Below are 27217 nucleotides of genomic sequence, written 5' to 3' on the forward strand. Positions count from 1 at the left end.
ATTTCGTAACTTTGAGTCGAGAATCGATTCAACAACATTTTAACGAATGTAATTGTCAAGTTTTAAACTTAAATATTGATTATTAACAAAGTTATTGTGTATAATGAAACTGGGGTGCCATGTAATACCACCTTCTCCTCTAAATGTACATTGTCATTCATGAAGTAACCTCGATGCTTCCATCATTTTTATACTCAAATTATACATTCATAAATATGAAAAAATAATTATATATTTTTAATTAGAAATATATAATTATATGTTTATAAATACATTTATTATAATTATCTATTATATAATTATAAAAATATATAATTACAATTATAATTTATAATTATATAATTTCCTTGAATTTCATTTAGAAAGAGATAAACTATTCTAAACAATTTCCCCTTTAGTAACTATTATTTCTCATTAGCTAATTATAATCAAGATTTTATTTTAATCGTGGAATTAAATTCTTTTATATCATATTCGTAAAGAAGAAAATTACTTATAAACTAAAGAGGAAACTTTCGAAAAGAAAACAGCAAGATGCGCTGTTAATGTGCATCGTGACGCTATCAAGAAGCTAAATGCATCCGCTTCTCGCTTACGCAACCGCTCGACACGAATGTTTCAGTCAATAACCCTGTGCACGTCCCTTGCCCTGTTATAGATTTTCCGCTGTAAATAGAGTGAACGGGAAAAGCACGAGGCTCCGGCGCATTATTGATAAGCCCGGCAATGTCGTTGCTTATGAAACTTGCAGACGACACCGTTTCCCTAGTTCGTCGTACGCCACGACGGTTCGCCAAGAGGGCTGTCGGCATTCCAACCCTCTCTTGTACAGCGTGAATTTTTAACGGATTAAAGAGTACTCCGTCGCAGCGTTCTTCGCATACATGTGACACAGATACGCGGTAATTTCGCTAAAACAGTCGGAAGGCCAGCAGCGGTAATCCACTAATAAGTCATCAGAAATCAAGTCTCATTTGATGCTCAATAATTGATTAAGGCAAGAGGATAGAGCCATGTGACAAACATTATCCTTTTAAAAAAATCGGTCAGACATTATTCTTATCACATCGTCGTACAAGTTCTTTATTACTATACTACAAAATATGGTTAGCCAAAAAATTACTATAATTATAGTTAAATTGTGATAATTGGATGGACATTTTTATGGTAATAAAAATTATAATTATAGTCATTTTCGGTGCAAGCTATATATATTTTTTTAATAGAACTATATACTATATAATTATTATTACTAACATTATAACAATAATAATTATAATTATGGTACCATATACATAATTATAGTTACAAATATCAAAAACTTTTCTCTCATTGTACACTCTAGAAAATATGGATGTGGATTTAACATCATGCGGTGTTTACATGTTTGTTAATTATTACTATGCTGATATAAAAAACATGAATTAAATATACATCCTCACATTTTAGAGTGTATAAATTATAGATTTATATTTTTAATAAATAAAAACAGATAAATGATTGACACAATCAGTCAAGCCAAGATTCGCTTCGATCAAATAGGATTTTTCTCTTATTTACATTTTTAACGTATCAATAAACGCTTACACAGCAGCGATAAATTTTGCCGGTTATTTATTATATTTTTAGAGATAGTGTGGAATTGGCGTCATCTCTCCCCTTATATTCATTGACTTAACTCTGAATAACATATTATTCAATGAAAATTTAATGCGATTAAGTAAAGAAAAAAAAATTAATCAAAATATGGTAAAATCTGTCTTGATAGACGACTGTTTCTGAGAAATAAGTCTATTCTCGTATCTATAAAGATCGTATTCTTTAATTAGAAACATTATTATGGCTTGTATCAGAAGACAAACAATATCAAAAACACGATCAACTTGATACAATCGATCAATTTAAATTTTTATATTGACAACTTTACTTTGTTAGGCTAAAAAATGTATTTCTCAAAAAATTATAATATTCCGCAAGAATCTCGCAATTTTTCAATGACAGGATGTTTACTGAATGCGTTCGCTCGTACGAGAGTTCAAGGATGAAGTTGTCAATATCGTCGATATCTCACGAGACGAGGCTGGATAGCCCTGCATCATAAAGAACAACGCAAGGTTGGACTTCTTGCGAAATTTTTACAGCTGGCGGAGCTGAAAGGTACAAGTTTCTAGACAAAAATAAAAGAAGAGTAAAGTTATGAAAATAAATAATGCAGAGTTCAATTTCGAGAAGATATGATCGCGTGCTGTCCAAATAAAATTTCACGAGCACCGAAATCTGGATGAACAAAACGTTCGACGACTAGCCGGCGAAAGGGGATAAAAAAAGAGAGGAGGAATAGATCGTGGACTTGCAGTTTCTCTCGCAGAGTGCCACGTGAATTGCACAGCTGGAAGCATTCTTTTTATCACGCGCCTCCTCTTACGATGACGGCGCGCTTACTTACGCCGCGTCGAGCGGATTATAAGCGAGCAAGAGCGCCTCGTGTACCCGCACGTGGTTGACATTTTCCGGCATGTGACTAGGGCCGTTCTTCTACTTCGTCCCTCCGCCACCCTTTCCCGCGACGTCGCAACTATATTATACCGCTCTCTTTCGCACGCGTCGCCGGCCACGGCAGGCACCACCTGTGTGCACCTGCGGCTGCAGCGTATCACGCATCCTCGTGAAACATGCTGCAACATGCCCGATGCACGTACTAGCACGTGTGCCCTGAATAGGATTGCGCTGTGCAAATTAATATATAAGACTAATCGCAATTTTCAATATCGAAGCAACTACCCGATGCTGCAAAGTGCAAAGAGAAACGAGGGGTTAACTACTTAATGTAATCGTGGGACAGAGTCCTCGAAATCATTATAAAATTAATATGAAATCTCTCAGTAATCCGATAATTACATATGCAACCACGAGAATTAAATAAAATCATATATTTTACCAAATGACTTCATAGGTATGTAGTGAAAAAAATTATTTGTAATCGGATAAAATCATACGAAAATAAATGAAATCATGTAATCTGTGGGACAACATTATTAGCTAGTGATTACCCCTTCGAAGAAGAGAAACATATATCTACAGTTTTAACTATTTTAATTCTCAATGAGAATTTAGGCAAATGAGAGTGAAGCGCAGAAATTAGAGCGCGATTAATTTTATAATGTAATTTTAGTATTTAATCTTCATACATGGAGTTCGAAGATTAAGTACTAAAATTACATTTAAGATTAATCGCGCTCTAATTTCTGCATTCCACTCTCATTTGCCTAAATTCTCATTGAGAATTAAAATAGTTAAAACTGTATATTCTCATTGTTAATTTTTAAGAGTTTTAGGGGAAGTTTCTTCCCTCATTTTACATATTTTAATTCTATAATTCGAACAATGTATTAAATATAAGATTCTAATGAATTTAAATTCAAATATTAAGTAAATGAAGGCTGTTCGAGCGACGCTAGATGTTGTTGTTAATAATATAATACGATTTATACAGCTCGAACAACTTTTGTTTACTTAATATTTTAGTTCTCTTTGACAAAAATTCTCAGAATTTGTACATAATAATAAAAAGACCAACGCTTCAAATTGAATTATTTTCTATAGATATATTTAAAATATGTAGAAAAAGTTATCATAAAATGCTTGTGTTGGTTTTTGAAATCAGCATAGAAGTAAAAATTAATCACGTAATTAACCCTTTCAATGTTAATTTAATGAATACTTTTGATGGATTAGTTGTGAATGTGCGAAATACTCTATTGGAGCCTATGGCGCCGAATACTTTTTACTTTTACGTAAACACGTCCATAGCTTTCACGTCTGATTCAACAGACATGTAAACACGCTTATAGCACTCACGATATATTATTTACCGGACATGTTAACACGTCCAGCACTGAAAGGATTAATTATATAATTAATGTAATAATACACAGCAAAAATTTAAGATAATTATTGCTTCCAATAAATTAGTAATAATTCCAACTTTCAAGACTCGAGACAGAATATATCATATCTCTCATATTTTGTAATAACGATAAATCAATATCACAATAAATTAACTTTAATATTTTATTTTTATTTTAACAGTTTTTTTCGAAGGAGAAATTTTTTGACGGAATAATTCAAACTTCCAAGAAGCGAAACAGCATGTCATTTACAACACTTCCTAACTGCAATTATATGTATAATATCAACAGATGTCAATAATTTTGCGATATCAAACAAAATTCTGAAACAAAATGTACCGTCAAATCTAAAACAGTAATATTAAAATATCAAAGCATCAATAAGAAAGTATGATACTATGTGTCATTGTCACTCTTTCTTAGGTATGATACGCCTACACGCGTGCACGTTACGACGTTGCATCCTACACGATGATAAAGTGAAACGTTGTGATTTCGTAATGTGATTCCGTGTTACTCCATTAATAGCGGCAGCAATTACACGAGGCCGTCCGTCGGTCGCCGGAGAATATCCGGAATTTTCTGACTGTGCGCAGTGACGAACGACGTCGACGATGACGCAACAACGTGATGCACGTGGAGATGACTTCGATCCGGCGGACTGTCCTTCCCGGAGCCCTTGCAAGTGGATAACATTACGTACGTAATGTCCCACATACATACGTAACGTGAGGATTTCTTGCCCTTCACCTTTCTTTTTCTTCGAATCCCTTCCACATGGAAAGAACGAGTTTGTTGAAGTATCTAAGAATTCAGCTACTTAGACACAAATCTGAAAATAATTCTGTTGGAATGTCAAAATAATTACGTAGGATGCTCAAGTATGACAAGCAACGCTCCGAAAAGTTTCAACATTCTGATAATTAGTTTGGAAGTCCTACATAATTATTCTCATCGTTCAAGAGAATTATTTTCAGATCTGTATTTAGCTAAATTTTTAAATACTTCAGTAAAATCGTTCTTTCCATGCAAATATTATATGTTGAATTGAAGAAATCTTAAATACAAACTAGACATACTGAAAATATTAAGGATTCCTTGTCTTTCATCTTTCTTTTCTTCAAATCCTTCTTTCCTTCCACATGGAAAGAATGGTTTTACTGAAGTATTTAAGAATTTAGCTACTTAGACACAAATCTGAAAATAATTCTGTTGGAATGTCAAAATAATTACGTAGGATGCTCAAGTATGACAAGCAACGCTCCGAAAAGTTTCAACATTCTGATAATTAGTTTGAAAGTCCTACATAATTATCCTCATCGTCCAAGAGAATTATTTTCAGATCTGTATTTAGCTAAATTTTTAGATACTTCAGCAAAATCGTTCTTTCCATGCAAATTGAATTGAAGAAATTTATTTTTAAATACAAACTATAGATATACTGAAAATATTAAGGATTCCTAGCCCTTCTTTTCTTCGAACCTGTTTCACATGGAAAGCACGCTGAATTATTTAAGAATTTAGCCACAAGTTTAGATATAAGTCTGAAAATAATTCTGTCGGGCGATGAAAATAGTTACGTAGGACGCTCAAACTAGTTATTAGAATGTCAAACTTTGAAGCATGCTTTAGCGTCCCACGTAATCATTTTAATAGTCCAAGAATCTGTATTTAGCTAAATTTTTAGACACTTCAGCAAAATCATTCTTTCAAATATGTTGAATTGATTCTTAAACACAAGCTATATCATTATAAACACTCATATGATTAATCTTGGCACGTTTCGTTCCTTTGGCGTACATACTGATTTTTACATCTGGAGATTTATAGCAGTTCTGCGAAAAACCACAGCCTGTAGTTGGTCTTCAATTAGTCTTGAACGAAGCTAGAGACGCGTCGATAAACCGTAAAGTGTTATTTCTTACACTCTAGAACCGCACATATTTTTTCCGCTTTCATCTTTAATATCGATTGTTATTTACAATCACTTTATCTAGTTTCGAAATCAATTTTAAGATGTCTTTCAATCGACAATATTATATTATATGAATGTTTTGCATCTTCTATGCGAAGAGTATATATCAAATATAGACGGCGATGACATCACGAGTAAAAGAGTTAAACTGAACAACAGCATCCCATTGTTTATTATCTCTTAAATTTCAGTCGAGCAAATCGTTCAACCGGGAGTTTATTTTTCTTCGATCTTAAAGATTTTATTTCTAAAATAAAATTATCCATCGTGAAGATTTTAGGATCTCTCTTTACGTGTGACCGACTATTCTCTCACAGCTTCATAAAAAATACAGTCTTGGCTAAAAGTATAAAACGCCTCGAATTGACGTACTATATTCTACACATATCCAATGAAATATGAAAAATCAATTTAAAAAGTTTTATAAGAAAGTAATATTCATTTTTATAATAATGTTAATATTTTGTTAGTTTTTTCCTTTGCATTTTATTATTCCTTTTCCAAGAAAATGCAATAGTTGAGTGTTCCATATTTATGGCCAAGATCTGGTGCTTTCCAATAAATTCCATATACGAATATTCGTCTCGTAGGTTTCAAAAATATTCAGAAAGACTGAAGCAGAAATTGCGTAAACAACAAGTATAACAACGATGATTTTATGAATGTACGAGTTCCCCCTGTAAATCGTACGACTTTAACGATTGCAGTGCTCGTATAATTTCACATACGTATAATTTCTGTTTGCATAATTTCACTTTCTACGTATTTTTCTTATGGTGCAAGCGAGATCCGCGCCTAGCACAGTTGCTCGAGATCCACGCAAGGCGTCCTTCATCGACCTTACTGCCCACCACGTCGCCCGCTCGCGCGTGCGTTTCACTTTCACGTTCGCGAGCGCACGTGCGTGAGGCGATTCACTCGACCGATCCCATCTCACTCGCGAGCAGTCGTGCAACGAGTCAAAAATCTTTGGCAACGATTGCCATCCTCCTGCCGGAGGTCTCGCCATCTTGCTAGAAATCGATTGCCTGTCGAAATCGTATCTCGTAATGCGGTCTCTAAAAAAAAATCATCAAACTTTCAATTTTTACAATTTTGATAGGCAATCAATTTCTGTTAAGCTAGTAAATTCTCCATCCGGCAGGAAGATGGCAAGATTTGGAGACACATAATAACTAAAGCACGATACTCGAAAATTCGCAGTTGTACAAATCACATTTCTCAAAACAAAAGATAATAAATGGAGAATTCAAATTATTTAAGAAATTCAACCGCTTGTATCTTTTTGCAGAAAAATACATACTGTACGCAAATAATAATTACTTTGTGTTTCAAGTATTATGTTTCAAAAGTTCATATATCCGCAATCTATCACAAGTTGATCACAAGCATCAATTTTATTTAAAATGTATTAAATTCTAGTTTAATACACTTCAATAAAGATTATTAAATTAAAACAAATTCAAAATGTGCTTATTATATAAAGTCGCTACTTCTCGATCAATTTTATATTTTTCAAAAGGAAATAAATTTTTGTTTTGTGTACACATTAATGAATTTTTCTAAAATTTGTAATAAGTATGTGTTTTAGGATTATTATCAAGAAAATATTCTGTGTTAAGGATTTATTACTTAAAAGAAAGAAAGTAAATTGAGTAATCACTTTTCTTAACAATCGAATAGAATAATATTTTTCTGTGTGTACCTATGTGTGTGTAAAAATTCATTTATTCATTTCCACGAATGCAAAGATCTACAAGTGTGAAGCAATAAAGTTTCGGCGACTCGCTTAAACACCTGACGTCGACTTTTGACGTCAGGAGCGAGAGAAACGTGTGAAAACACGCGTGCGAACGATCTCTCTGCGTAGATTCGAATTCGCAGAAGTCGAACTTCGCCTGCGGGATCTCGTTTTAATTCGATTAAAGTTGGAGCGCAGACACGGGGAGAGAAACGTGTGGTGCAAAGTCCGCTGGGTCTAGGTCTCCCAAAGAGGTGAACTAGATCCCAGACGGAGTCGAACAAAGAGCCGAGGTCTCGCGTGTCCTTCGCCGACCTTTTTGCACGCCATAACTGTACGCATCGATGCGTTGCCATTCACTTTCACGTCGTTACGGGGCACGAAAACACGTGCGCTCGCGAATACGTAGGCACGCAGGTAGGTATGCCATCCACATCTCTTCTCTTCTCTCCCTCCCCTCTCTCTCTCTCTCTCTCTCTCACTCTCTCTCCTTGCATACCTACGCGTAAACAAATATCGATGGCGGTAAAACGCAGAAATGCATTCGCCACGCCGCTGCCAATTAATCGTCGCTGCTGTCGTGAATTTATCATCTTAATAACGCATTTTCTGCGCTAGCATGTAATAGTTCATCATTGCGATTCATTAACTATACATTCATACTCGCTTATATCGCTTATATCGCGCTGCTTGTGTTATACCTGTAATGATAAATAATTCCCTTACAGAAATCTAATACTGGCCAATTTATTATTGAAAGGCAGTAATTAATTATTTATGTGGAGTATTAAAAGGACTGAACGACAGTACTTTTAATACTTCAAATAAGTAATTAATTACTGTATTTCAGTGTTACATTAAACAATATTAGATTTCTATAATAGTTTTCAGAGATGCGGGCTTTGAGAGATTTTAGCAGACAGAAAAAGATGTACTAAATATTTAATAAATATAAAGATATATTTATGTATTTGATACAAACACCACTTTGATTTAACTTTCATTTTTTTATTGAGTAAATATTTATTTATAGCAAGTAAAAAATGTTTGGTTGATTTTCAAATAAATATTTTTTAAAACTTAGTACATTTTTCTCATGCATTTCACGATCGAGAAACGGCTTTTACGATGCTGCATGCAATTTTTGATAAGTATGATAAGAAACGCAAAATAAAAACTCTTCTTCATGGATAATATTTCTCATATAATTTTCACAATTTTTTAGTGAAAAACACCAACGAGGCGCATTCACGATATAATCGTTAAGAAAGAAATCGAAAAAAGAATTCTCAAAGAAATTAATATATTCGCATAAATTATATCATAGAAAATTATTATTGAATTATTTTATCTGAAGTTTAATGTGAAAAAGATTGTAGTCAGCCTTCGTGTCTTCTGTTGTTAACAGATTCGCGCGGTCCGCCATCCTTGACGGAGCTGTTTTATTCAGGAAATGATGGACCGTGGTGTACATACATGTAGCAGTCAGCGGCGCAGATGGCCGACGATGGCGATGTAGCGACACATGAATAATGAGAACGTTTGTACACGCACGCACGCACGTCACGGCGATTATGCGTTGCCGACGAAACTGTCTCAAAACGCGCACATTTTCTTATCAGAGGCTCGTTATCATATCGTTTCCTTATTTCCAAAGTAACGCAACTACAAAAATTAAGTTTCCCAGAAAAAAGAAAAAATTATTTTTTTATTTAACTAAAAAAGAAATGTTTTAATTTAACTAGTAAAAATTTATAATTTAACTTTTTAAAAAATTATTGACTAATTAAATACCAGCAAAAAGGATATATTCTTAACGACTAAAAATGTTCTTTTTGTCATTTTTATTTCACGTTTTTAAAAAAAAAAACAATTTCTTTCGAGTTGCGATAATTTTAATGGTTCTTTTTAAACCATCCTTTTTTATTTGTGTGACGATTTTGACGATTTTTTTGTAAAATTAGTTTACTTTTGTTTTTTTAGTGATTGGTAAAGTAACGTTCGCTTCACTTATTCATGATTGTAACTCGAAATCAAACAAATTCAATGGATGTATCAACTGATCGATCGTAGCCGGTAGCACGTTCTTGCAAACGGAAAGTGACAATGCGTAAATACGCATTGCACGCGCACGTGCGTGTAACGAGCGGACAGCAAACGGAAAAGACGCACTTGTCACTTGTCACACTTTACTCACGATTAAGTATAGCGACGGAATCTCTCTTGGAATCATTTTGAATATATAAAGAAAATTTTTTTTTCGTTATAAAAGAAGTCTTCAAAAATTTTGAATATTTCAAAGATGTATTTTTCTTATATACATACATATATAAAACATTTCAAACTCTTTATTTAATCGTAATGGCGTACAGTGACGATAGCATTTTAAATCATTTCGAACATATAAAGAATTTTTTTATTTAAAAGGAAAACATTTTTGGAAGTCTTGACCGTTTTGAAAATATATTTTTCTTTTATAACATTTTCCATTGTAATTTCAACCTATTCTTTATTTTATATATAAACGTAGAAAATAATTTTATATTTAAGCGTTTTAAACATAAAATATTCAAATATTCTTAAAAAAGATTCAAGAAAATCTTGAGCAATCTTAAAATATTTAAAAATATTTCAAAAATGTTCGATTTTTTACACGATTAAATAATTGAAAATTTTCAAAAGAAAAATTCAAACAGAGAAAGGTTCTATAACTAATTAAATCACTTGTAACAATCTTATTAAATGTAGGAATTTTTTAATTTCCAATATTAGAAATATCATCTTGGTAATTAAAATCAAGCAAAATTTATCTAAAGATCATATGAGGCCGATCAAATTATAAAACTTCTGTTCTCTGATAGAAGCGCTTGATTAAAAAGAAATCATTGTTTTTAACCACTTAATAGTACAGCGTTGTTTATCGGTATTTCACGAGGTTTATAGTCTGTCCAGACACACCTTGTATATATATCCAGCGAGCAGACTAAACTGCCATGAATACAATAACGATTGATGGTCCGCCTGATAGGTACATAACGCTTCATCTCCGATGACGTAAGAATGTGGATGATGATTTATATCTCGCACCTCGGATCGGCGGGGGTTCCGGCGCGGATTCCCGTTGACCCGCGAATGTCTCGTCCTTGTCGGCGAATGGCGACGACAATCGCAACGCAGCTTTTGCTCCGTCGTGTTTTGCAATCGGTAACGCGACGCGCCTCACCGTCCTCGATGCTCAATTGACACGGTTGACAGCTGTGGAACAGATGCGCTGGTGCACTTGGTAACCTTCTCCCGTCGACGACGTCTCTCGCTCACGAGTCTTCCGAGTATAAAATCCGAGAATGATCTGACCTATGTTATTTTCGGCCCAGCCGCCGAAGGTCGTCGCCTTGAATGGCCATTACCTCGAATCGACATAATCCATGAAATCGTACCATCGGTGAGACACTCGTCTCGAAAAAAACGGGTGATCCTGAGCTGTCATGTTGAGATGAAATGACATACATCTTTTTTATGTATAAATGATTTCCGTGAAACTTAAACTATGTATTTTTAGTCTATCTAGTCTCCTCCACTCACGGTCATTCAATTTTATTCAAATGTTCCGCGAATTAAAAGCAATCTAATCCACTTACAGATCAGGCAGCACATTAATTTGCAACCTGTTGCTAATCAATAACCATATGTTGATGATAATCGAATTGTATTATCACGTAATAATCTTTCATTATGAACATTATATAGATCATTATGAAATTAAGCAGTATATATTATGACAATATCAATTCAACGTTTCGTTAAAATTAGAATAGGATAAAAGAAAATTAAACTCTTTGATGCCAATCCGAATACCTAATACTTTTCAAAAAAATTGTGATTAAAGCCATATCCATAATGTTCTCAAATATCAATAAATCGAAAAACAATCAATAATAAACAACATATTGTTAATGATTTTGGAATGTAAAAACACCTCAAGTGATCGTTTACGTAAAAAAATCAGATTACTACTCCCGAATTAATTCTAATTAAATCTTATTCATTGATGACCTAAAGGTACATTAGAAGTTGTTCTAAAAAGACAAGATCTATCATACAAGAAATAGAAAAATGAAATTTTATCTGTTCGTATATAATCTACAAAGTTCGCGAAGAGGCTTTCATCTCTCGTCGCGATATCATCACTCGATGCTCGGAACATCATTAGAGAAAAATCCATCCTTCCTTTAACTTTCTAACAGAAACGTTCGTTGCGTGCGCGGTAATCTTGCGGGCGTGTTCTCATTGCAAAACGCCGAACCATTACGTCCGTCAGCCGAGCGGGCAGGTAAGCAGGCAGGCAGACAGGTATTTCGAGAGCCGAGAAAAGGTAACTATTCCCATCGGCATCGATTAACGCGACGCGTGTTCTCACATGTGTTCTCGCCTTCGCGTTACGCAACCTACGCATGCCGAAAGTCCTCGCGAAATCCCATGTGCACCTACCCGACCACGCAGGCGCACACGGAGTTGCGAAAGGTCAAGGATATACGGTGACATAATAATACGTATACAATCGTCCTTTACAAAGTACTGGAGAATATCTCCCACCTCCTCCCCGCACGCATGTCATCTCCTCGTGTTTTCGAAATATAAATATACATGGAGATATTTATAGCTTCTTCGCGCACACGGAAAGAATTTTGCTGAAATATCCAAAAATTTAGATAGATAGATACCTATCTGAGAATAATTCTGTAGGACCATCAGAATAATTATGAAGAAATAAGATGTTGCTATAAAAAATGTTAACGTTCTAGAAATCAATTTAAGCATTTTATGTCATTTTAATAGTCTATGAAATTTATTTTCAGATCGATATTTAGTTTTTAAATACTTTAAACAGTAAAGAATAAGTTACTGTTAATACATAATAAAATTACTGATGAATTGAATTATACTGATATTGTATGACAGAAATTACGATCTGTTTATTCAAAAATATTAGGCACGTTTTACATTTTACACAAAAATTATCATATCGAATCTTAATATGTGATTTGAAATAATATAATTCATTGAAGTGAGACAGAAGATTTAGTATAATTGCTTTTATATAAGTAAGTTTTATATTGTATATTTCTTCGTAATGTTTACATAAGTTTTACGATTTACATAATACTCGTAATAAGTTTTATCTATTTGTGTCTAATATATTCATAATATTTTACATTTAGATAATAAATTATACGTCTTATATGTTTTTTACATTCGTAGTAAAATTATAATTTCATGGTAACTCATTAGATGTAGCAAAAAAATTGATTGATACAATATAAACGTTTGTACATAAGTTTTTATATGTATAGCACAATTTAAAATATCGATATAATTATTTGCAATTTGCATTGCAATTTTAATACCTAAGTACTAAAGCATTATAACTCTAACTTTGCAACACAGTATTGTAAAAAATATAATTAATTTATATGTAATTCACAGTATATCAGCTTTCTGTAGAAATTATTTTTCATACTTGTCGCGAGTTTAGCGTTTTTCTTCCTTTTTCTTTGATAGGAAGATCCGTTTTTCTATTGAGACAAAATAGAGTTTAACATACCACGGTACGCATAAGACGCATCCGTGCACGGTGGATATGGAGCTATCAGAAAAGGAAAGACGAATCAATCAATCGCAACTATTCTCGCCTCGTGTTTGATATCAGTGTTCGGAGTGCAGCTGCACTCTCGCAGAATATACATATACTCCGCGCGGTATATACTCGTGTATACCGGGTCGTCGTACAAAAATACTAACCCATATTCAGGCCGAGCGCGTGTCGTGCAACGTGACTTCTGGCTCGCCACACAGCTTCGCGAGATACACTCCACGGCGGCGCCGACGGTCGCTCGATTCGCGAATCGTCGAAAAAGTCGAACGCGTTATAGAAACATACATACCTATATTAATATTATACATATTCCAATGATAAATTAATTATGCAGATATGGTAAATATTCATTTCAGAGAAGGCAATTCTCTTATTTGCATATATCTATAAATATTAATTATATGTATAATTATATATACAAAATATATATAAAATTCTAATTATATAAATAATATATTATTATTAATATATTATATATAAATACTTAAATATATCTTATTTAATGTATACAGGGTGTATCTGAAATAACGTATACTAATCATAACAACTTTACAGAAAAACAGCGAAAGACAAAAATTGTTTATTTTCTTCTCATAAAGTTCTGAGAATTTTTTCAGAATTTTTTCAGAATTTTTTCAAAATTGTTTAATACCGTATTTTCTCATGTTGGTAAAAATAAAAAATGTAGTACTAAAAAATTGATAAAAAATTCTGAAAAAATTCTTAGAATTCTATGAGAAGAAAATAAACGATTTTTGTCTCTTGCAGTTTTTTTGTAAAATTGATAGTATTTGAGTAAAAAATTATTCAAAACCAATATTCACACAGCGATCTTTTTTAATTAATATCTTGTTAATTATTGCGAAAATTGCAAAATGGTAGAGGACTTTTTGATTCAGTTTTTTTATTAGGAATTGCACTATATGATTAGTATACGTTATTTCATATACACCCTGTATATAATTATAACTTTATATCTGTGTGTGTAATCTATAGTGTAGGTATAATATATGTATTATTTTTGTTACAAACATTATCACTCAATTATAAGAGATTATAAATGTACCTACTCCAGAAACTCTCTGAATATATCTGGAATGCCCTTTTATTAGTATGCAAGCATAATCCTAGCGAATGCAGTACAAATTGGTTTTCGCAGTCCTATGGGAGATGAACTCACATATATACGTGTTTCGAAACTCTAGAAATAGTACGACCAGAGCGGTACACAGTTAAATCCATCAGCGTCGTCCTCAATTTCACAATTTCATCGAAATGAACCTCGACTTCGTCATCGAAAAAAGAAATTGAAAAAGCCGAGCGGCGAGGATGCTCGCAAAGTTTCCCTAATTAAAGAATCAATCAGCCTAATGGCAGTTATAAGTTTCCCATTATTAATTTATTTTTCTAAGAGAATAATAAAATTTTACTCAAAAATATAACTTTGAAAATATACGGTAATAAATAAATTTTTTCCTAAGAAAGATTGTAATCATCGATACTGATTGCAAGATATTACATGACAGAATAAACGATCATGATGAGTAACGAATAATCTTGAGAATGAAAGGTTCGGAGTTTTTCACAATGAATCATCTACCTCCGGTAATAAGATCGCCGTACTATTTTCCACGACCACTGGACGCGTGCAACGTTCATCACTCATGTAGCACACATATCTACACATATACACACACACACACACACACACACACACACACACACATACACATAAAACATACAACGAGGACAGCGAAGCGCCAAGGTGACTCTCACTTTTTCTCAAACGACACTGAATCTCATTGTAGCGATAGGATTATCGACCTCCAACGCCAGCATTAGAGAAATTGTGAATCGATAAATTTTATGAAAGAGAAAGGAGGTACAAGGCGGTGAAAAATTTCATGAGAAAGAAATAGCAATTAATTTCTCTGACGCTTTGGATTATAAAATCACACGTTAAAAAATGGTGGATATTAACACTTATCGTAAAAATGTTTAGACTTGTAATCATTAAATTTATCATCAGGAATATTGTGCAGAATATACATATATCTATTGGCATAATTATATTTACTTTTCCTCCTAATAAAAAATAAAAAAAGAATTTTTTACTAACAAATTCTCTTAATTAAAAACGCTTCGAATAAAATTGCATAAATTAAAAAAAATGTAAAGCTTGAAACTCCGAATATTTCAAATTAAGCTACAAAAAATAAAGGCTAAATCCAATTTTTGTCCATCGTGCAGTCATTACACTCTATTTGAACATCTTTGTTTAGCTCTGGCTTGTGTCAGAAATGCCAAACACAGCAATCAACACGATACAATACAAACGATGAGACGCATTTTGTTGCGCCATCCAGTACTTTGTCTCATCTTATCGCGACACGGTTTTATCGTCGAAATTTTCCACCGAGCAGTCGAAAGGCCCTCCTCGAGCCATATCGCACCATGGCGGCGAGCTGGTTTGGCGTTGCCGTGTCAAAAGGTGCGCACACGCGAATTTTCAGTTTGCATACTCATGACATAAACATGAAACGAGAGAGAGCACGATCGATTAACCTCGCCGCGCCAAAAGTCAATTTATGTACGAACAGGCGCATCGCAGCGAGGAAGAGAGAGAGAGAGAGAGAGAGAGAGAGAGAGAGAGAGAGAGAAACGTCATTTGAACGTTCTAAGACAAGTTCTCTCAAGCGCAAAAATAATTTTATATAGAATATAAAAAATTGACTGAGAATGTAAAAAATTGACCACATACATGTATATAAAAATATATAAAATAAAGTTAAAAATAAAAAATTACAAAGACAGAAAGAGAGAGAAGTGCAGCCATGGACGACGATAATAAATAGCCGATGACAGGCGGCTGACAGGATATGTATAAATATCACAGCCGCCATGCCACCAGAGTTATTGGTCCTCATATCGAATTCCATTGATGTCACCGCCGGACTTCTATTTCGGAAGGTCTCATATCGTTAGGCCACAGTTGTGCACGCTCCAGACCCTCCTTCCAATATTATATACATATATACACATATATATTATATATACAATATGTATATACATATATGTATGTATCATGATTGCGCGTGAGAGCGCAAGACTCGCGCATGTACTTTATACGAAAATCCCCGCATTTGTTGATTCACGCTCGTATTTACATGACATCGAAGTCTCATTATGCTATGCTGATAAGAACCGACGATGACGATGCAGATACTTTTCTTTCTCTCTCGGCGCAACAGACAATTTCTACATAAGATACATTTCCGAATAAACAAAAAATTAGGAGTTGATGTAAGCGATATCTCAAAGAGACGCAAAGAAAGAACGATTTTGCTAAAATATTTACAAATTTAACAAGATACAGATCTGCAAATTTTATTTGAACCAAAATTATTATGTATTATTATGTCACTTAGATTAATTGCTAGAATGTCAAAACTTTTTGCAGTATTCTCATTATATGCTTGAGTTTCCTATATAATTAATTATCCACCGACAACTGAGATCTTTAAAGACACCATCAATTATATTTTAATTTAATGTAAATTTTGCAGATAAATTTCAAATAAAACTAGTAAAATACAATTCGACTTTTATGATGGTAAGAACTCCTTGTAAAGCTTCGACAAGCATACCAGAATTTTTTCAGACTTTTAGATAATCCGGAACAATAAAAAATTTGCTCTGTTCTTGATCCCCATTACTAATGGGAGAGTTAATTTCCAACTAATGTTGGTAAAGGATTATTTTGATCATCCAACAAGATTATTTTCGAATCTGTATCTATCTAAACTTTTAAATACTTCAGCAAAATTGTTCTTTCCGTGCAAATACTAAAAAATTACAAAGCATCCGTGTATAATGAATTTTTTCCAATTAAAATAACACCCTTAAATCATATGGATTAAATGGAAAATATATCAAAACGAAATATATACATATATTATATATAAAACAAGATTTGATGGATTTGTTCTCCTAATTATTCTTCGATTCGTCCCTAAATAATTCATAGGACAAAAAATAGAAGAGAGTAATAGTCCCGATCGAGATTTCTAATGTAACGAATAAAGAGAATGAATTAAAGAAGAAATTTAACGAGCCTTGCAACCTTTCAAGACTCTCGCAAAACTCCTACATGTTTCGAACGAGCGGAAAATTTCGAACCTCCCTCTCCGATCCTCAAAGAAATTATCGACAAATACGGAATCGTAAAGGAAAAATACAGAAGCTTAAAGTACAGCTGGTAATATTCGTTTGGATGCGTATAGCGCCACACATCGCTAAGCATCATTACGCTCCATCAAGGACGAGAAGAAAAGTAGTTGTGCCAAAGGAAGTCAGAGATTCGAGGAGGCATTGCTTTTAATTTGTATCGCGCGATTTAAAAGCGTTTAGAACAGCTGTGATTTATGTATTTCAGAGAGAAACGAGGGAGGTCTCGTCTCGTTCGCCGTCATCACCTTCCTCGCTTCGCGATCGTAGGTGGGAAAAAATATTTCTAGGGCGTATATGGAGAGAGAGAAAGGAATAAATCGGTCAGAATAATCACGATAAATTGTATCGCAATATTTTCCAACGATTAATAATCATCGGTCTAACAATTTTACAGCAACTATGTTAAACGACTGCCTTTGAAGAGTTATTGATCCACTAGATTTTAGTGCGCTTTGATTTATTATTTATTTTAATGTATTTTTCTTTATTCTTCACTTTTATTACTTCAATGTCAATTTTCTCATTGCGAGACATTGGATTGTCGTCCCGTTCCATTCGTCATGATTATACCGATTAACCCTTGGAGTCGCGACAGCGCAACTCCTGAGGACGGCGTTTATAATTCTAGAAAGATAACGCACGTGATACATGCCCAAGATGCAACTGCGTCAAACTGCGAAACACAATACTGCCGCAGCAAGAAACGGAATTTACATTCTAAGCAAAAAGTGCCCAGGCGCGCAAACGCGCCAGTCGCGGTAACAGTTGCCGTAATTATCGCAATTTGTCGCGCTCGTATGGAAAATGAGTCCGGGAATATCTCTCCCGTAATGGAGGTACTAAGAAATTTTACGTCGTCGTGCACGTGGAATTCTTCACGCGAACGCACACTTCTAATTATGCACGCTTCTTGAATATGCATAAATTAAAATGCTCGCAGCGGCACATTTGCGCGTGACGTTTTACCGGGCAGGTATTATTATATCCCCTTGAGTTCCCACACAAGTGTCATTAATTTGCGCGGATTAATTCTTCTGGCAAACGGTTTGTTCGTCGGTCCGTTGAATCGCTGGAATGGATCCTCGATCGGCAAAAGAAGCGCGAAGGAAGAATAGCTGATAGAACGAGATGCGATTAGCACTTCGCGTGACATTCAATTTTTTTTAATAATCCAGCCTGCTAAAATTTTATTTATCCGTATGAATTTTATTTTCAGTAACACTCTCTCAGATAAACACGTGTTATTATTCTGATAAATATTTGCTATTGATAGCTCTTTCCTACTGAGTCATTAAATAAATATAAATCGCTAATTATGTAACATTAATTCACGGACGCAACACAAGATATACATATTTACAAATGTTTTTCTTTCAAAAATTAAACGTGTTCTTTATGAGCGCGATCATTGGCTGCACGTGCTTGTGAAGGTCGCCAACGTCAAAGAAACACTTCTATTGACACTATTATATCCAGACGCGTAGATAACGCCGAAATACTTATTAGCATCCGCCCGGTCTTTAATCACCCCGCGATTTCCGTCCAGGTCGCGGTTGGTTTCCATGACGCAGGCACTCTGTCCCGCTTGCGTCATCCATCGCGCTCTTTGTACGTCGCGTGCAAGTACGACGACCGTTGTGTAGGTGTTGTGTTATTCGATATCAACGATCAGATGAAATTAACCCGAAAATCCGACGCTTTATCTATCGCTCTCTTGAATGCCAGCTTGAAGCTTGTAGGATGAGACAAAGGGGTCAATTCTATATTTCGAAATGAGGTAAAAATTATAAAAGTGAGCAAATTTATAAAAAGGTCATATTGTGACCAATAAAATTATAAATATTCTAGTAAAATCAATTTTTGTAATTTTCATCTCGTTTTAAGAGATACAAAGTCTCGATCCTGAAATTACAATGACGAAATATATTATACAAAATGTTCACGAAAAAGAATTCTTTTATATGGTATATAGTGGGGATGCATTGGATCGTAAAATTACCGGATACCGGATATCGAATATCCAGACAAAATGTAACATCGGATATCCGGTATTCGGTCGAATATCCGAAAAGGCAATTTCTTCGAATTGGATATTCGACATTTTCTGGATATCCGACCAGATTCCGGGAAAATATCTTAATAAAAAAAAAGCTTATAGAGAAAAAATTATAATTTTGCAACAATGTATAAGATATTATAGCATTGATTATAGCATGAATATACATACTCATTTTTAGAAACATTTGTATAATAAAAAATCAACAATTTAATGATATCAAAATTCAAACTGATATATTCCCGGATACTAATGATATCCGACTATCCAGTCGGATAATAAAAAAATGCCGGATAATATCGGATACCGGATACTTTCCGGATATCCCTAGTAAATAGTCTATACTGAGTAAAAAAAGTTTTAGCAAACGCAGTTTTTGACTGAACCGTTTCTGAAATATAAATAATTATATACGTTAGTCATACCGACATTAGTTTTTACGTGTGCCGGACATGCGATATGAAAATTTACAACAAGTAAAAAATAAAGCCTTTAATGGTCAAGCTAGAGCTTAGAAATGCTTAGATAATTCGGTGCGAATTTATACGAATTATACTACATATGTGTGTAGCTGAATTATTTAAGCATCTAAGATGCAACTTGACCGTTCAAAGTTTTATTCCTTACTTACTATGTCACATTTACGGTCTTAAGAAATTCTTTAATACTGTGAAGATTTAGCTCGTGGTAAATTCGATCACTCACACTACACTGGATTAATATATTTATATTTTTAAAGAGGCTACTTCATATAAAGTATCTAAATGCAGTAGCATAATATAATCAACTTTGACAATAATACGTATATATTCTATTAAATAACGTGAGAATATCATTATTAAATAATAAATGTGAATCGTTTAAAATATTTTATTTATATATCTTTACAGTTAACTTTACTAATTTTACATGTAGCAATTTTTAATATGCACTAATCTAGAGTAATGCAAGTGACCGAATTCGCTATATATCAGTGTTTACAAATCGCATTGAATGTCATTCAATTTCACCTTATGAAAAATTTCACCGGTAGTTGACATCAATTGGCTATTGCGATTGAATGGTCATTATGGGAGATCATCTCATTGGATCTGTAATTGTTCCAAATAGGCATCAGGTGCTATTTATCACAATTTCTCTCTTTTCACGTCGCATGCGAGTATGCGACACGTAGAAGCCAACTACGTATAGTCAGTCTTGATACTACATACAAAATTGTTTATACATATCTCAGAAACAGTTCAATTTTCTCTCAATCTATTTTTACTAAGACTTTTTTTACTCAGTATGATGTGTACTATCTACCATATAAACGCTGAATGTTTTTTTTATAAACACTGTATATTTTCGTCCAAACTAAAAATTCGAATCATCAGAATCTCAATACCGCGTCAAAATAAAAAAAATTATGACAAATGAAAATCTACAAGATTCTAATGCTTTATCTATCGCCCTCCGAATGCCATCTCGAAACTTGCAAAATGAAATGAGATTATGACGATATATCTATTTTCGTCTAGATAGAAAACTCAGCTTTTTAGAATTTTCGATATCACATCAAAACAAAAAAATTAGGATATGAGAATTTATATAATAAAATTGGAGGTCAATTGCGTAACATTAAATAATCCTCGTCGATTTATAATGATTTTCAACCGAGCGTTTTAAATGTTAAATTTCGAATAAAAATTCTATTAAAGTATACGCCGAGAGAAAAAAATGTTTGCCAATACCATAATTCGAACTATAATGTATAGTCATTTCTAGTGCCAATTATATGTACATATATTTACTTGGCAGAATAAATAAAATTATTATTCACCACCACATCAGTATTAGCGTAATTATAATACAATTATGTGTATCCAACCGTTACAGAAACTTAATTTATTGCTTCTAATTTTTTGAAATTTTGTAAACACTAAAGATAGCCTGACAGAAGGTCGAAACGTTTATGTTTAATGTTTAACTAATGTTAACATTTAAATATATCATTAATTGGCTCGTAGCCCTTATTATTAATTTATGTTTATTTATAAAATTATTATTACTAACATTATGGCATTTTAACTATAAAAATAGAACTCTATAATTATTTTACCACGACGTAATTATATAGTCACAAATACCAAACATTTTTTATTAATGTGCAGTCAATATTCGTTTGAAATTTAAATGAAAGACAAAATTTATCTGTCTATTCTTAATTATTTAAGGTATTCGTTAATTTACACAATTTACAGCTCGAAAGCTATTGATTGTCTTCGCGACAAATACGCGTTCTTCTCACTCTGATCTGAGCCACCTGTATGCAACGTTCGCAGTACCTCGTATTGTCCCAAGTGTGCACTAATCAGTGCAGGTGGTCAGACGTGCAACTGTGTGTTCACACAAATACCATGCACGCATACACGGAGAACGTGGATGACGCGCGAATAAATCCGTGCAGATCGATCGGTGGTGTCAACGACCGAGCGATAGCATAAGATGCGCTATTTCGCATTTTATAGAATTGTTGTAAGAAACGGCCACGGCTTACCTCGCTCGACATTCAAGTTATGCATATTTATAGAAACCAAACGATAATAAGATAAACTAGACTGCAATATGAATAAATGAAGTAAGGGCCATATACGATCGACGCTCGACGCTTAATAATATTTATATGTAAATTTTAATTACATCTTCTAGTTATACAAACTGCGCCTCGAACTGCAGATTACTGCTGAACTTGTAACACAATCATAAACTGAAGTTGAAATAATAATAACACCAATTAAATTGATTGTCAATTTAATAATAATACTGACAAGTCTGATGTAATCGACGCGCAGTTTATCCTAGCTGGAAGATGTATTTAAAATTTACACATAAATATTAACCCAAAAAAAATTTACACATAATTATTAAGCCAAGCAGTATCTCGCAAAATTCAATTTCGTGTTTGGTCTTTATTTATTCATTTATAAAAATTATTAATTTATAAAAACTAATGAGTAAAAAAGTGAAAGTGTGAAATTAAATTAATTTTTTATTATACGTTCTAACTTTCCACGACCCCGATAATATTGCATAAATATATAATTGCATAAATTATATCAATATATACAAAATATAAAACAAATAATATGCAGAAAATAATAAATAATTGTAATGAATCATTAATGCAATGCGCGCAGAGGACAATTTTTGCTGATACTTTTAACGTGGCTCGTAAAAAGAGCGATTAATACCACTACCTAAACTCGAATGAAACCTGCGCGATACTGTAGACACGTAACATCAATGGTTTCTTCTCGTACACGTACACCGATCGAACTCGTAACGAACGTATGCGTTTAATTAACGCCTGCCGATAGAGAACGAGCTTCTAGTTTCTATCTTATCTTGGACGCGGCCATGAATCTTTCGGTGGTACGTTTTCAAGGAGATACAAATATAGCATATCTGTACAAGTCTAATTACCAAGGAAAGATCAACAGGGAGAGGAGGAAAGAAACGATCGCGCGATCGAGAGGGAGAGAGGGGAGATACTTGAGTTAAGTCGAAGGCACCTGTGTAATTCACGATAACGGCGCTATCTCACTGCTTTCCGTAATCACGCGATCTGTTGATTCAGCGATAACATCTCGATTTTAAAGCTTTTGAAACATGAATGAAGTCCACCTTCGTTTATCCTCATAGACGCGATAAAAATGAACTGCGCATTCCTATGAAGTTGTCATTACCGGTTTTATAAAAATCTAGGTAACTTGAATCACATTGCGCTCTCTCTCTCTCCCCCTCTCTCTCAGTTGCCTTATTTTTTTAATTTAAGAAAGAATTATATCAGTATCTGAGAGAGAGAGAGAGAGAGAGAGAGAGAGAGAGAGAGAGAGAGAGAGAGAGATACTGATATAATTCTTTCTTAACTTATGTGTCCACCATCTTAGAAATTTTCAATCACATTCGAACAATTCGGTCACATAATCAATGCCATTGGTCAATTCTTTCTCTGTCAGAGATCTCCAATTTCTATCGTGGATCGACGCAAGGCTTAATGAAACGCAGATGTTAAATCAGAGAATGCATAGTCTATACTTATTACATCTGATCTAATCAAATGATCAAGTCGAAATCAGCGTCTTCAGCACCGAGATAACGATGATAATAAATTCCGAAGATTGTTTTCCGGTTAATCCTCTGGAGCTGATGATAGATCTATCGGACTACTCAATTATTAATCTTTGTCAAAAACGTCAAACAATTCAATTTTTTTATGTTACATCTGCAAATTTGGATTATTTTTCTTCAAATATTATTTAACATTCATTCTTTTTTTATACGGGTTAATTATGTCATTTCTTGAAATCAATTAATATTTTTTAATTAACATAAATGAATCGTATAGACTCAGCGTCAGTAATTACATTACAGACTTTGGCATCAGTTCCGGAGGATTAAAAAAGACAATATATTTCTCCATGTGTTTAAATTGTAAAATTATTTATGAGACTCGCCAGTGTACTGAATGTTAACGAAACATTGTGTTGATCTAAATTTCGCACATGCAATGCACAAATCGCGTAATCGAGATACAGCGGGTTGAAAATAAAAAAAAAGTGACCAGTTGATGCCTCTCTCGATAAAATTTTCAGGAAGCTATCTGTGTGATTTTTCAAAAGATATGTGAATGAATTGTTTAGACGAGAATCTAGACTGCAAAATGGAAATATAACAATAGGCGCTGTGTATTTCAGTATCCGCGAATGTTATGCAACGTGCATGAGTACCTTATAAACACGATATATGCAAATATTTTCTTTTTACATAATAATCCACTTAAGTCCATCAGGAACACAGATGTGCGGCGTACAGAAAAAAGAAAAATAAGTGGGACAGACACGTTTCGATTTTTAATTCGAAAAGTGTCATCTCGACGAAAAACTCTGATTAAATATAATATATATTAATTTATTTTTTAACTCGCTGGCGAGCGGAAAACTGGGACAATTAGCGGACTCGCGACTTACAGGAAAAAATTATGAAAAATTTTTCCATTTATATATCACACCAGCTTGGTGTAAAAACGACCGACACGCGTATCTTTTTTCTTCATTCGTCATTGTGCGCTATACTATGTTTCCACGTGTCGGCTCTTTTTTACTCGTAATTTTTTTTTTTTTTTTTAAGGAGAGAACTCTCGTCTCGTCGCAAAATCATCTATCACGCTCGTTTATGTGAGTGCGCGGTTTACGAAACGAGTGACGACACGGAGCCGATACAGTCACCTTCATCTGCACGCGCGTGTACGCGCGTGAAAGGTGTAATGACTTGTACTTCGCTCTGTTGATTTCTGCACACGTGATTGAGATGACGCCAGCGATCGTACGCTACAAAATACGTCCCGCGACCTGTGACTCTGCCGTTTATTCCTCCGCGAGAGGAAATATTTTTCCCGGACTTTTATATTGCATTTATCCTTGTAAACAACACGAATGCGATCGGATTGTAAATAGAACGCAGAGTATCAGGACACGTTGCCGAGCGCGCGCATTATTATTATTTATTCCGTCACCGCGTTATTATTATTTATTCCATCACCGCGTTATTTATTCATGACATATCGCCGTATATTTACGTTATTATTTATTCTCTAAAGTAGACAGAGACTGTCACTTCTCGCACCTCGTCGCACAGAAACGGCTCATTGCTCTGGAAAACATATTTTTAATCTATCGGGCTAAAATTTGGAAGAACCGTGCAGTTGCACCTTCTCCTATAAATATGAATTATTATTTCGTATTTTGCAATAAATATCGTTAATCCTCCGGAGTTAACAGTGAATCTAATTGGATCCATCCAATTATATTTACGTTATATCTGCAATTTAGAATTACTGTTAATTGTTATTAAAGTGAACTTACAATTAGTATTAATTCTTTTTTATACTAAGTTATGCTATTTTGGTTCCGGAAATTAATTTATGCTTTTCATTTAACATAAATTAAATAGGTTTCATAGTTTCTTTCTGAAGAGTTAAATCCATTATTCGTAATAATTAGAATCATTAGCGTAAGAATTATTAGCAGAAAATACTACTAATAATTCTAGTAAAAGCTGTGGCAAAAAAAACTTAAGCAGTAAAAAAATCAACATTTTGGATATGTAATATTTTAATATTATAATTTCAGACTCAAAAACAATCAAATATAACTGTAATATAACATACAGCATGCGTTATATTACATTTATTGTATGTTGAGTATGAAATTATATCAGTGATATTATGTTACTTTTAGTTGATATTTACTGCGAGTATATTCAGTGGAAGCTGGATTTTTTGTAGCGGGTTTACATTTGATCTTGTTGATTTAATGACGTAACGCAAAGCATCCAGTAACATTTGGCGTGAACTTATAAGAATGTATTACATCCATTTTATAAACGTGTTTGTATCTGTACTTTAAATAAATTATAAAAGCCATGTTTATAATATAATATTTTCATTGAATACATTTTTATTATTTATTTACCTTATTTGTTACTTTAATTGTTATAAACTACAATTGATAACAAAATTTTAAGTACTCATAATGATTTGTGCAAAGTTCCATTACGAGATTCAGAGATTAGTTAGAAAGATTTTAAAAAATTAATGTTTTGTTTATTTACGGGACAACTATAATCTCTGTATCTAAAGTTAAAGTATTTAAAAAAAACTGAAATCTTTTTGTCACTTTGTAACACATTTCCAAAAATTTTCATTAAAACGCAGAATGAAAAAAAAAAAATTATATTCCTTATACAAAAAATAATTCTTGATCCAAGTTTTAAATCGTCGTTAAATTTTTTGCATTACTTCGGTATAAATGCGATTTAAAATAATCTGTAAATTTTTCATTATTCTGAAAATCCATATAACGCGTCCTTAACGATATCCCTCTACATTCTGCATCTCTCGTAAACAAGATCTTTCGCAGGCAGAAAAGAACGGCGGGCAAAGACAGAGTTTACTCGACTCGGGCTCGGCCTTTAAAATACGATCGCGCGGAACGAGCGCGCACGTGGGCACGGCACTCACCTCTCGTATTTCACCTGCATCGAGTGCGCGGAGGTGTCCTCCCAATAATTCTGCGTCTCCATCATTTTGCCGCATAGAACGACGGTGGTTACCGCTCCTCGCCTCTCCGGAATCTCCGCGACGATCGTTTCCGCCCTCGCGCTCTCCTCTCCTCTCCGCTCCTCTCCGCTCCTCGCCCACCGCCCCGCGAGAATCCTCTCCGGGCCCGCGAGAGTCACGTCGGCTCACGCGCTCCTATCACGTGACGGTATATCTCGTGAGAGATGCGGGCGGATTCTCTGCTGCTCTCTTTCTCTTCCGCGAGCTCTCCGCTCCGCGCTCCGGAGACCGAAAGACTCCCCCGATCGAACTTGGCCAAATCGGCGCGAATTGAATCAATCTGTGACGTCAATGACGCGTAAACGCGGAAGAAAACCGTACTGAGGGCACGCATGCACGCACACGCGACACGACACGGCACGGCACGGCACGCAAACGGCACGAATAGCGCGAGATACGGCGCGGGATTAGGTTAGTTTCGCGTCCGCGGGCTCACTGACAGGCACAACTCGCGCGCGGCGAGTCGGCAACGAGAGAGGCGACCGGCGACGC

The 27217-nt window shown here is 34.2% G+C and overlaps 1 protein-coding gene across 1 annotated transcript in view; it reads right to left on the bottom strand.

Moving 5' to 3' along the window:
- The window catches only part of cwo (hairy/enhancer-of-split related with YRPW motif protein 1), a 58059-nt gene extending 30849 nt beyond the window's left edge, over nucleotides 1–27210 (bottom strand). The window contains exon 1 of the mRNA XM_018451120.1: nucleotides 26627–27210. Coding sequence (XP_018306622.1) covers nucleotides 26627–26691 — 65 coding nt within the window. The 5' untranslated portion in view covers nucleotides 26692–27210. The remainder of the gene's footprint in view (nucleotides 1–26626) is intronic.
- Between the last annotated feature and the right edge of the window lie 7 nt (nucleotides 27211–27217).

Source organism: Mycetomoellerius zeteki, unplaced genomic scaffold, assembly GCF_001594055.1.
Source record: "Mycetomoellerius zeteki isolate Tzet28-1 unplaced genomic scaffold, Tzet1.0 scaffold31, whole genome shotgun sequence".
Taxonomy (NCBI): Eukaryota; Metazoa; Arthropoda; class Insecta; order Hymenoptera; family Formicidae; genus Mycetomoellerius; species Mycetomoellerius zeteki.